Source organism: Talpa occidentalis, unplaced genomic scaffold (assembly GCF_014898055.3).
Source record: "Talpa occidentalis isolate TD23 unplaced genomic scaffold, MPIMG_talOcc4v2.1 talOcc4.2, whole genome shotgun sequence".
NCBI lineage: Eukaryota > Metazoa > Chordata > Mammalia > Eulipotyphla > Talpidae > Talpa > Talpa occidentalis.
In genome coordinates, this window is record NW_023602073.1 from 36,725,953 (window position 1) to 36,737,706 (window position 11,754).

An 11,754-nucleotide genomic window follows, 5' to 3' on the forward strand; every position below is an offset into this window, starting at 1 on the left:
TCTGGGGAGAAACAGGAACCCTCCCTGGGTCCCCCTCCTAGATGATGTTGTCATCAGGGCCTCACGGCCTTATGGTCACATCTCCTAACGCACAGCCTCCCCGGGCAAGGACTGGTCATGGGAGACAGACTTACAGCTTCCCATGGCCTGAACTTTTCTCACCATTTGGTTTCCTGCTTTTTCCATGAGGGCCAAGCAGGAGGAGGGGTGTCCAGCTCCTCTCCGGAACCCTCAGCCTCTGTCCTCCCTCAGGCGTCAGGGCATGAACAAGGACAGGGAGTTGGGGTACCTGCTGTGTCTAGGTTCTGCCATCACTGGCCTGATGCTCTTTTCATTTTTACCCTCATCTAGAAAATAAGAATGGATTTGAAGTTCTTTTTAGCTCAAATCCTAACACTCTGGCAGGCATGGATTTTGTTTTTAAGATTTATTTAATTATTTTTAAATTTATGTGTTTATGCATACAAGAACTGGGGACAGACCAGAGGTGGGGGTGAGAGGGTTCACCAGAGACAGCGGGAACAGAACAGGCAGAGTGACTGAAATACATTGCTGAGGGGAGCAGTGGGCAAGTCAGGAGAGGTCTGCTGCACCATGTGGGTATCTCCATGGCCAGGGATTGAACTCGTGCTGCAGAGACTGTGGACAGCTTCATAGGTTGCATCTTAAGCCCTTGTGCCACTGGGAGGCCCAAGATTTATTTATTCATGCTTATAAGAACTGGGGTACAGGGCAGAGGTGTGGGGGGTAAGAGGATTCACCAGAGGCAGTGGGGAGCAGGACAGGCAGACTGACTGAAATCCACTGCTGAGGGGAACAGTGGGTGAGACAGGCGAGGTCTGCTGCACCATGTGGGTTGCTCCCTGGCCTGGGATCTAACTCACGCTTCAGAGGCTGTGGATAGCTTCACAGTGCTGTGCTTAACCCCTTATACCACCAGGGAGGCCCAAGCATGAATTTTTGCAGCTTCACTTGTCACTTTCTCAGGCCGGAACAGAGAAGGGCGGGTCAGGTGGGCGCAGGTCACCACACCCTGCAGCGGGACAGTCACCAGTTCCACTCTCAGGCTATGTTAAAACAGGGCAATGTTGGGGACAGTCACTGTTTCTGGGTCCTCATCCATGTGCTCGCACTTGCAAGACAACACTCAGGCTCAGGGTGTAAAAGCAACAGGGTTTATTAAAAAGGGGAGACTGCAAACAAGGAAGGAGTGTCTAAGCCCAGAAATGGCCATCCATCCTACCTCAGACAGTGTCCTCAGTGTCCAGTGGTCCGAAACAAAGGCTACTCACACAAGCTGTGCTATGACAGCCTGGAGCTGGTGACAACAGGTAAGCAGTGGAGCAGGATCCAACTCCCGGTGGCAGCTGGGGGTGATCCCAGATGGGGCTGCTCAGGTGATGCTGCAGCAGCCAGCAACAGCTGTCCACAGGCCAGGCGGACAGCACCAGACCCTGGACTGGACACTGCCAGATGCAACAGCACCAGGAGATGGTGCCCAAGGGTAAGAAGTGGTGGACAGCTCTCAGAGGAGGCCGGATACAGGTCAGCAGTGCTGGTCAGCACTGGTCCAGCAGGCAATGGTGCCAGAGATGCCAGTTTACATCTGATAAAGATGCCATTGTACCAACAGCAAACAGCCTTAGAGAGGCTGGGCATAAGCCACCAGCAAACAGCTCCTTTAGAAACCCCAGGGACAGCCTGACGATGTTCTCTGCAGGCGGTGTTAGAGCCAGGGCCAGAGGCAGGTGTAGCCATCAGGTCTCAGCAAAGGTCTCTGGAAAGGTCTCACACTCTGCGGAGGTCTTGACAAAGATCTTTCTAGGAGTACCAACAGATCTGACCAGTAGTTGTCTATCAAGTGACTCAGGCTGGCTGCTGCTCTGGCTTGTATCCTCTTCAGGGCGCTGCCTTTCAAGTTTGATTGGCCCCTTTATAATCCAAGCTGTTTGGTTGGTGCCAGAGGAGGTCCAATCAGATTGGTCCATTTAGAGGCCTGGATGGTCTCAAAAACCTTGAATGGTGGGGGCTCCCTGGTGGCGCAGGGGTTAAAGCCACAGCACAATCAAGCTATTGCCAGCCACTACAACATGAGTTTGATCCCCGGCCAGGGAGCCAACCCTCGTGGCACAGCAGACCTCTCCTGTCTAGCCCGTTGCTCCCCTTAGCTATGTATTTCAGTAGATCCTCCTGTTCTGCTCCCTACTCTGACTCTGGTGAATCCTCCTACCCCTGACACCTCTGGCCTAAACCCCAGTTCTTGTGTGCATACGTAAGTAAAAATAAAAATCTCTTTTAAAACAAACAAAACAAAAAAAAATCTTGAATGACCCCTGTGAGAGCTTGAATCTGATTGGTCCATTACAATTCTGGCACTGTATTCCCAAATGAACACCTGCCAGTGTGTCCAGATGCCTGAGGTCAGATAGTCTCACCCTGGAGTGCAGGCCGCTGTCACGCAGAGGGCAGCAAACAGGCCCATAGGCTGCACGCAGTAAGGTCCCCTCTCCCCCAGCATCAGGGATCACAGTGGGTGTGGGCTTCAGCAGGGCCAGATGCTCACCTGAGCATCCAGAGCAGGCACCCCTCTATCACAGCCCACCAGGCCGGTCTCTCACCTGCCACAGCACAGCCCAGGCCAACGCTGCCAGAGCTCAGGGAGGCCCACAGTCCGCATGCTGAGTTTGGGCCTAGAATGCCATGGGCCTCTCTCCCCATGGCTTCTGTCAAGGCTTGCTACTGAAGCGGGCCTCAGCAAAGCTGGTCATACCCCACCGCTTGCACCAGGCTGCAGGGGTCCACATTAAATGTAGAATCAGGAAAATGACCCCTGGGCAAGTCGGCTCCCAGAGGACAAACTGACCAGAATAAAACTGAACCTGCTGTTCCCTCTTGTGGTGGCTCCTGGCAGCGTGGACAGCACACAGTGACCTCGGCGGGTCAGAGAGTCACTCAGCTGAGAGCAGGCCTGTCAGAAGTAAAAAAAAAACTTACCTCCAATCCCGGTAGCAAATATCATAATGGTGCTTACCTTTCCGTGCTCTCCTCCGGCGTGGCCATGCCTACAAGGAGATGCATCCTGAACACTAGTGGGGAGAGGCGTGGGGGAAGCAGCCTGGGTTTGACCTGACATCCTCTCCCGGCTGCACATGGAGGGTTACGCTGGGGAGTCGGGAGAGCCCCAGAATAAGAAACGTCAGTTCGCCTCTCTAACATTACATCTTCCCCTAGGAGCTGAGGGAGACCCTGGTGGGTCCGCTAAACTTGAGCAGCCTGTTCAGGCGCCATTTGTGTGACCTGCAGTTCTGCATTCCTGCACAAGGTCAGAGCTGCCCGGTCACTCAGTCACGGGAGCCAGACCTTACAAGGTGCCTTGCAAATCTTTCGAGAGAGAAAGCTTGATCACCCTGGGAAGGCGATGCATCACAAGGTGTGACAAGGGAGCCCAGAAGCTGACCAGGGGACCGCCTTGTTGATAAGATTAGGCCCATGGTCCAGGGTCTGGGGTCTGGTTTTGATTCCAACACTTGGTCATCAAGCAGATAAGAATTATCTGGTCAGCAGACTCCTGTCCCCCTGAAGCCCAAGATGACGTTCCTTATTTCACCCATCCTTTCCTCCTCATCCTCCTGCCCCACGTAACTGACGCTGTATGATTATTCTAGCAATAAAAACGGCCCGGATCTTCCTCTTCGGCAGCATCCTGCATCATGTAGCCTGCTCCACGACGCCCGTTTCTTTATCAGTGTGGTGTTGCCCGACGCAACAGACCCTGCTCCATCTCCCCTCCATTCCTGGACTGTGGACAAAGGCTCAGCTCAGGAACTAGGGTGACTTGGGCTAATCCTGCCCCTGGGCCAGGCCAGCAGGGCACACACTCCTCCCTCCCGCTGTGTGGCTCCCTCCAGCTCTGCTCTAGAGAGAAAGTAGCTGAAGCTCATGAAACAACCTCATTTTGAGACCCGTGGGTTTTCTATGGTGAGTCCAAAGAAGATGAACGTAGGGGACTGGAGATGAACATTGGCGACTGGGGGAGGGAGCTGTCAGGGGTGAAGTTACCACCACATCCTAGCAGACGCCTGGAGCAGGGGTCCTGCCCAGCTCCTTACACCTCAAGCCAACCATGAGATATTTCTAAACCTCAGCCTCTTCAGGTCCAATGCCTTTTCAGTCCTGCTTAGAAACTGCTTCTCCATGGAACCACATTTACTGAGGTGTTGTTCTGACACTCTTTACTCTGTGTGCGATTTGGATTCATTCATTCTGGGGCTTGATGTTAATTGTCTTCCCATCATCTTGTGTTGTGTATCCTGTCATTCTTTTACACACACACACACACACACACACACGCACTCCCCTCTCCTTGGCAACCAGACCCTCCCTCAGCACTGGGGTTACTCTGACCCTCTGTCTCTGGTCCCCTCAGAGCCGCCCTCTCTGCAGTATCTCTACTAAGGGGTGTCTGAGCAGGCCCAGGTGTCCCTGCACCTCCTGCCTCTGACCTTGTGGGAAACCAGCCCCTCACCCTGCATGACAGTGAGGAGACGAAGGCAAAGTCCTGAGGTCAGTGATTGATGGAGGACACAATTTGCTTTTTTCGTTTCTTTTTCCCCTCATTGTATTATTCAGGTGAGTTAGCATTGGTTTACACACTGTATGTGTTCAGAGGCCAAGGGTCACCCCTCTTCAGATGTTTGTTACCACATCACGCCTACCATAAGGGCACCCACAGTCTTCACCATAGTCCACTGGGCCCTCTTCCTACCTTGTTTCCTGCTCTTAGTCCCACCCTATAGCTTCAATTCCACAGTCATATTTCTATAGTTTGTTTTGGTTTAGTTTCACCTGTGCCTGCTTTGTTTCTTTATATTCCACATAGGAATGAAATCATCCAGTATTTAACTTTCTCCTTCAAACTTATTTCACTTAGCATAATCCCATCCATATCTATTCTTGTTGCAAAGTCAGTAGTTTTCTTTTTCATGGCTGAGCAGTATTCCATTGTGTATACAGTTTGTGTTCTCCATCCCCTCATCTGTCATTGGGCACTTAAGTTGTCTCCATTGCTTGGTTATGATAGCCAGTGCTGCAGTGTTTTACCTTCTTTGGATAAATACCAAGGAATGGAAAGCTTGACCATGGGACAGGTCTATTTTGAATATTTTGAGGAACCTTCATTTGTTTTCTATGCTACCCATCGAAAAGAGAGGTTCCAGGTTTCTTCACCCAAGGAAACGTGGGGCTGAGAAGGATGAGAAGCTAAGGAAGAGGAGGAAGATGTGGAGTAAGATGAGGAAAGACTAGAGGAGGCGCATGGAGCAGAAACACATGTGAAGAAGAAGCCAGGCTTGTTCCTCAAGCTTGGACTTGTGCCAGGGAATTGGGGACACAGCAAGAGACATGTGAAAGAGACAAAGACTTGGGTGAGAGGCTGATAATGGCAGCTGTTATCTTGATTTTGATTTTGATTTTGCTCTTTTCCTTTTAGACTGGCCCCTTCTTCCCCTGTCCCATGGGTCTCTACCATTAGGTGCCTTAGCCTTGTGGCAGGCTTTCGGGCCCCAGTGGGCCTGCTTTGGGCCAACTCTCTTTCACTGGGTATTTACCCATGAGGGGACAGGTAGCTTTGGGTGCTTCACTTGCAAACTATTCTAACTATATTCTTTCTCTTCTCTCTGTTGTACACTAATTTTATTAAAGTTCTTTTCTATTGAAGGTCTTATGCTTCAGAGTATGTTTTCTCTTTATTCAGCTGATGAAGATCCCATGTAGTGTACAGGTTTGAGGGTCCTGGGAAACCCTCATTCTGACCACTAACAGGACCAGACTTCATTCCCACCCACCATGTACCAGAAAGATTTCCTTTTCCTACACACCCTTCAATGGGTCATTCTCACAGGTGTAAAGTAGTAACTCATTGTGGTTTTAATTGGCATTTTCCTGACAGCACATGACAAACATTTATCCATGTACTTATTGGCCATCTGTATGTCTTTACAAAAGTATCTATTTAGCTCATCTGCCCCTATTTTTATAGAGTTGTTTTCTTGTTTTGCAGTTCTTTGTAGATCTTGGATAGTAAGTCCTTTGTGGATTGATGATGTGCAAATATTTTCTCCAACTTGATGTTGTCTTTTCATTTTAATGAGTTTCCCTCACTATGTAGAAGCTTTTTAGTCTCATGTGATTCCATTGGTTTCTTTTTGCTTTTGCTTCCTTGGAGCACAGAAGACATTAGGGGCAGTGAAAACACTCTGCATGATATTCTCACGATGGACACAGGTCATTATACATTCGTCCAACACCCACAGAATGGACAACACCAGAGTGACCCAAGAGAAACCATGACGTGCGTATATGATGCGCGGGTCCCTCACTTGTAATCCACGTGCCAGTCTGGTCTTAACACGTGATTTGGACATGATGTGTGAAGAGTTTCATAAATTGAGGAATGAAGTGTAAATTTATTTTTGAAAGCATATTTCATGCTCATGCAAGGACATTTAAATAACACTCAAGGATACGCATAAGTCAGTCATTCCCTTCCATCCCCCAACATCCCAGTCAGCCAGTAGCTGCTCAAAACCAATTAGCAATTTATTTTTTCTCTTCTAAAAAAATATATCCATGCTTCTGTCTGGACAATAATGCTTGTTTTCTCATCATTAAAGGAATTCAGGTCACAAAGTGGGGGAAAACATTTGCATATCACGAAACTGATAAAGGACAGTATCAAGAATTTACAAATAATGTTTAAAATTCAATGATCAGCAAGAAATAACCCAATTTTAATAAGGACAAAAACAGTGTTATAAATATAGCAAAAAAAAAAAAAAAATTGACTTCCAGGCCTCCCCTGGTGGCGCTGGTGGTTGAGCGCAGCACTGTGAAGCTGTCCGCAGCCTCTGCAGTGCAGGTTCCATCCCGGCTGGTGGGCGAGAATCCCACAAGGCGCAGCAGACCTCTCCTGTCTCACCCGCTGCTCCCCTCAGCAGTATATTTCATCAGTCTGCCTGTTCTGTTCTCCGCTCTGTCTCTAGTGAATCTTATCACCTCCCGTGCATATGGCCTGTACCCCAGTTCTTATGCCTGAATAAATAAATCTTTTTATTTATATTTTATTTAATATTATTTATAGACATAGCAACTTATGTAGACATAGAAAAATAAAAATATGAACAAATGCTCAATATCACAGTTAAGAACAACAGTGACACCATCCCACTGCTGTCCAGGGTGTGCACAACAGGATCCTCATCAGGTTCATTGTAAAAGATCCTTAGGGGCTGAGAGACACATCAGAGCCCTGGACACTGTCGCTGCCTGGTTGAGAACAAAACAGAACCTGGTCAGAGATGAGACCACAGCAGGGACTGATGAGGGTGACTCCCCCATGGAGTCCATTTACACTGTCCCCAGGGACTCAGGGATCAAACCCCGGTCCACACTTACCTGCGGCCTGAGTGTAGCTTCCTCCTTGTCCTCCTGTGGGAAGAAACGTCATGTGAGACCAGGGAGCAGTCAGGTCAGAAGACCTAAAGGAATCTTTTAATCCTGCACAACAGGGAAGTTTTCAGAACTGTGACTAAAGACCTAGGTCAGGACTGGGAAAAATGAAGAAAGGAGGTGAGGGGGGGACTGGACCAAATGCCCTCTGGGCAACACCCATGTGTGTGGATGGTACTTCCCATTAACCAGGCAGGGCAAGTTCTCCCTGGGACTTGAAAGTCCCCAGTGGACAAGATCCCCCCACTCCCTTCCCTACCTGAGTGCTTCTTCCTCCACATCACAGCTGCAGCCACCGCAGCTCCAGTGAGCACAGCTCCAAGGAGAACCAGGCCAGCAATGATGCCCGCGGTGGGGATGGAGGACTGAGGAAGGGGCACTGGAAGGGAAGGGAAGATCATACCCTGAGCCCCAGACCTTATCCTGACCCTCTGAAGGGCTCCAGAAGGGCTCCTGATGGCCCTGAGAACAGCCTCAGTGCCCACATCCTTCTCCTCACCCCATCTCAGGACTTGGGGCTCCAGCAGTCCCTCATGCTGCACGTGGCACGTGTATCTCTGCTCCTCTCCAGAAGGCACCATCACAGCCACCCACTTCTGGAAGGTTCCATTTCCCCCAGGCCTGGTCTCCACCAGCTCCATCTCCTGGGTCAGGTCCTCCCCATCTCGCTGCCAGGTCAGGGTGATGTCCGCAGGGTAGAAGCCCAGGGCCCAGCACCTCAGGGTGACCTCATCCTCAGAGGTTGGGTGGTGGGTCACGTGTGTCCTTGGGGGATCTGAGGTGGTAAATCAGAAAACTCACTTTGTGTTTCCTCCATGGACACTGAGGAATCCTCATAAGACCATCCTCACAATGGACAAGACAACTGGTGTGGCAGGAATGACAGGGGTGAAGGATGCCCTGAGCAAACTCCATACAAATTCCATGATCACCAAAGGGAAGGTTGCGAGGACCTGAGGCTGGAGTTAAGCAACTGGGCTCTCCATTTCGGTATTTAACTGGTCATGTGGCCGGGAGTCACTGGCTTGGCCACCAGGTGTGCTAGGTTTTCGCCACCTCTGTGGGTCACTGGGATTCCAGGTCAGCGGAATGGGTAGGACGTATTTACAAACTTATCTCCCTCTTTTTCTCCCTGAGTTATTCATTTCCCATTCCCCTTCCCGTGTATATAAACCTTTCATCAACCTTTTGTGTGTGTCTGCAGTTTAACATTAAGAAGTCCCCTTTAATCGCAAGGGTGGGGACCCACAGTCAGGAAACCCCATTTTATATCGGGGTTTGCCCTGTAACAGCTAGAAGCATAAATTGTAAAAAAAAAAAAAAAACAAAAAACTGTAGGATTCTCCTATTCCTTAGAAAGTTCTAGAATGAGGATGAAAGCCCAGGGTAGGATGAAGCAGAGGGAATGGAGCACAGACGTTTTATTCCTGACCTGGGTGGAAGGTGAATGACACAGAAAAGCAGGAATCACATAACTGGAAATGTTCTCAGACCAGAAACAAGACTGAGAGAGAAACTCGTGGTTCTCAAACAGGCCCCTGGTCAAAAGGACCCGGTGACGTGTGATGTCAGGGACTGTCTGTCTTTCTCAGGAGAGACGGGATCCCTTCACTGTCCTTCAGGAGAAGCCGGAGTCTCTGGGAGTCTCTCTAGTGCAGAACATGAAACCCAGGGGAGTCCCCCTCTCTGGACTAGAGAGAGGACTCATTTCCCGCAGTGACTCCGGGCAGGGGGGGACAGGGAGGCCTCCAGGCCCCTCTTACCTGTGTGCTGCAGAGTCTCCTTCCCGTACTCCAGGAATCTGCGCAGCCACCTCAAGTACTTGCCCTTCTCAAAGTTCCTGAATTTCTCTGCCTCACCCTGGGCCTCCCACTCGCGCCGGGTGATCTGAGCGGCCGTGTCCACCGCGGTCCAGGAGCGCAGGTCCTCGTTCAGGGTCAGGTAATCGGCGCCATCGTAGGCGAACTGTCTGTATGCGCGGAGGAGATGCCCGTCGGGGCCCACGTCGCAGCCAGACATCCTCTGGAAGGTGTGAGAGCCTGTCCCCACCCCCCCACACACACAGCCCCCGCGTTACCCTGTGGTCACCCCAGGGTCACCCCGACCTCCCGCCAGGAATAAACTAAACAGAAGGAAACGGGGTGAAAGTCCCTGGGGCTGTTCCAGGGCAGGTTGCAGAGAAGCCTGGAGGGGGAGACCCTGAGCGACCCCCACCCCCTCCCCTGGACCCGCGCCAGCTCACCGGTCTCGCTCTGGTTGTAGAGGCCGCGCAGGGTGTGCAGCTGAGCTCGGAACCACACTATGTTCTGCCTTAGGATCTTCGTCCTCCAATCCCACTCCTCCTGCCCCGTCTGCTCCGCCCAGGGCGCCCGCGGCTCAGCGCTCTGGCCCGGAGAGTCGCTGTCGAACCACCCGTACTGCGTGTCGTCCACGTAGCCCACGACGATGTACCGGGGCTCCCCGAGGCCGGGCCGGGACATCGCGGTGTGGAAAGTCCTCAGGGAGTGGGGACCTGGGGGCGGGAGGGGAGACCCGGGATATTCTTCTCACCCTTCGGGGGCTCGCGTCCCGGGGGGCCGCCCACGAGACAGAAAGTGGGTGAAAGACGAGTGAGAGTGAAAAGCGGCTGCGGGACAAAAATGGCCGGGACTCGGGGGGCCAGAGGAGGCTGGGGTCTCGGGGGACGGAAAGGGGCCAGGACGGGGCGGGGCCGAGGTGGGGACAACTAGGGCGGCGGCGAGGTCGCGCCTTTCCCACGCCCGCCCGCGCCCTCGCTCCCGCCTCTGGGAGCGCCCTGTCCCCTCCCGACCCGCACTCACCCGCCCGGGTCTCCCTCGGGGCCGCGGCCCCCGCGAGCAGGAGCAGGAGGGCTGCGCCCCCCATCCCCCAGGACGCGCCTCCACCCGGGTTGGGGAGACGGAGTCCCGGCGGGTGGGTGAGGGCTTTGGAACGGGAGCCGCGGGGCTGCTGATTGGCTGCTCTGGAGACCTCCAGGCAATGGGGAGTGAGCCCTGGGGTGACTCACCAGTATCCAGGAAGGAGGACCCGACACGGGCTGTGACAAGTGAAACTGGGGAGATGAGGAAGCCCTGACAGTCACCTTCCAGCCCCAGACAGCGCCCTGGGGACTGAGACCTGAGAGCCACACCCCGAGACCCCTCTTCTCCTGCACCAAGAACTTTGTCACACTGTTGCCTCCCTCAATCCAGGCCCAGGAATTGGGTCAGCGATTCTCAAACATTTTTCTTTCAGGATGTCTCTACAGTCTCAGAAACTATTACGGATCCCATGCATAATTTTCTATGTGGGTTAGAGCTTTAAATACTTTACTAGAATAAAGGCTTTTTAAGATGGTATTACTTCTTTACTTTAGAATATTAATAACCAATGTATGCTAACAAAGCATTTTTTTAAAGATTTATTTATTTATGCATAGAAAAGGTGGGGTGCAGGCCAGAGATGCTTGGGGTAAAAGGATTCACCAGAGACAGAGAGGGGGGCACATCAGGCAGATGTACTGAAACACACTGCTGAGGGGAGCAGGGGGCTAGACTGGCAGAGGTCTGCTGTACACTGTGGGGTGGCTCCCTGGCCAGGGATTGAACTCATGCTGCAGTGGCTGCAGGTAGCTTCATAGGTTGTGCCTTAACCCCTTGCACCACCAGGGAGGCCCTAACAAAGCATTTTTAAGGAAATAACTTTCTGTAAATATAAGGATAATTAAAAGAGGGGAACTTTCACATTTTATATTTTTGCAAGTGTCATTTTTGTCTCATTAGAAGATCTTTTAGTTTTCAGTTTCTTCTACATTGAATGTTTTGCTTGAAATCTATGAAAAAATACACAATCTCATGGAAATATGTAGGAATAGTATTTTAATAACCTTTTCAGATTATGAATATTCAACTTTGTTTCAACTTTCATACTAAATCATAACTATATAAGTAATATTTTCTCAAAAATTATTTGCAAAGTGAAACCTGAAACAATGTCATTGAATATTTCCTATTCTGTTATATTAACTCCATAGGCCTCTCTTGTATATTAATGGATCTTGTACAATTGTATGATTATTTATTTATTTATTTATTTATTTATTTATTTATACAAGCACTGGTTATTGTCAGAAGCGCAGGAGGATGAGAGAATTCACCAGAGCCAGAGCAGGGAGCAGAACAGGCAGAAGAACAGAAGTACACTGCTGAGGGGAGCAGCGGACGGCAGGAGAGGTCTGCAGGCCATCTGGGA

At 50.9% G+C, this 11,754-nt stretch overlaps 1 protein-coding gene across 1 annotated transcript; it reads right to left on the bottom strand.

Moving 5' to 3' along the window:
• Positions 1–5,741: 5,741 nt before the first annotated feature.
• On the bottom strand, positions 5,742–10,434 carry LOC119252037 (class I histocompatibility antigen, Gogo-B*0201 alpha chain-like). The gene is made up of 7 exons (XM_037519271.2): positions 10,326–10,434; positions 9,749–10,018; positions 9,270–9,545; positions 8,006–8,281; positions 7,766–7,885; positions 7,453–7,485; positions 5,742–7,323 (listed from the first exon to the last, which is right to left on the bottom strand). The coding sequence occupies exons 1-7, from the start codon at positions 10,387–10,389 to the stop codon at positions 7,280–7,282; spliced, it is 1,083 nt and encodes a 360-aa protein (XP_037375168.1). The 5' UTR covers positions 10,390–10,434; the 3' UTR covers positions 5,742–7,279.
• Between the last annotated feature and the right edge of the window lie 1,320 nt (positions 10,435–11,754).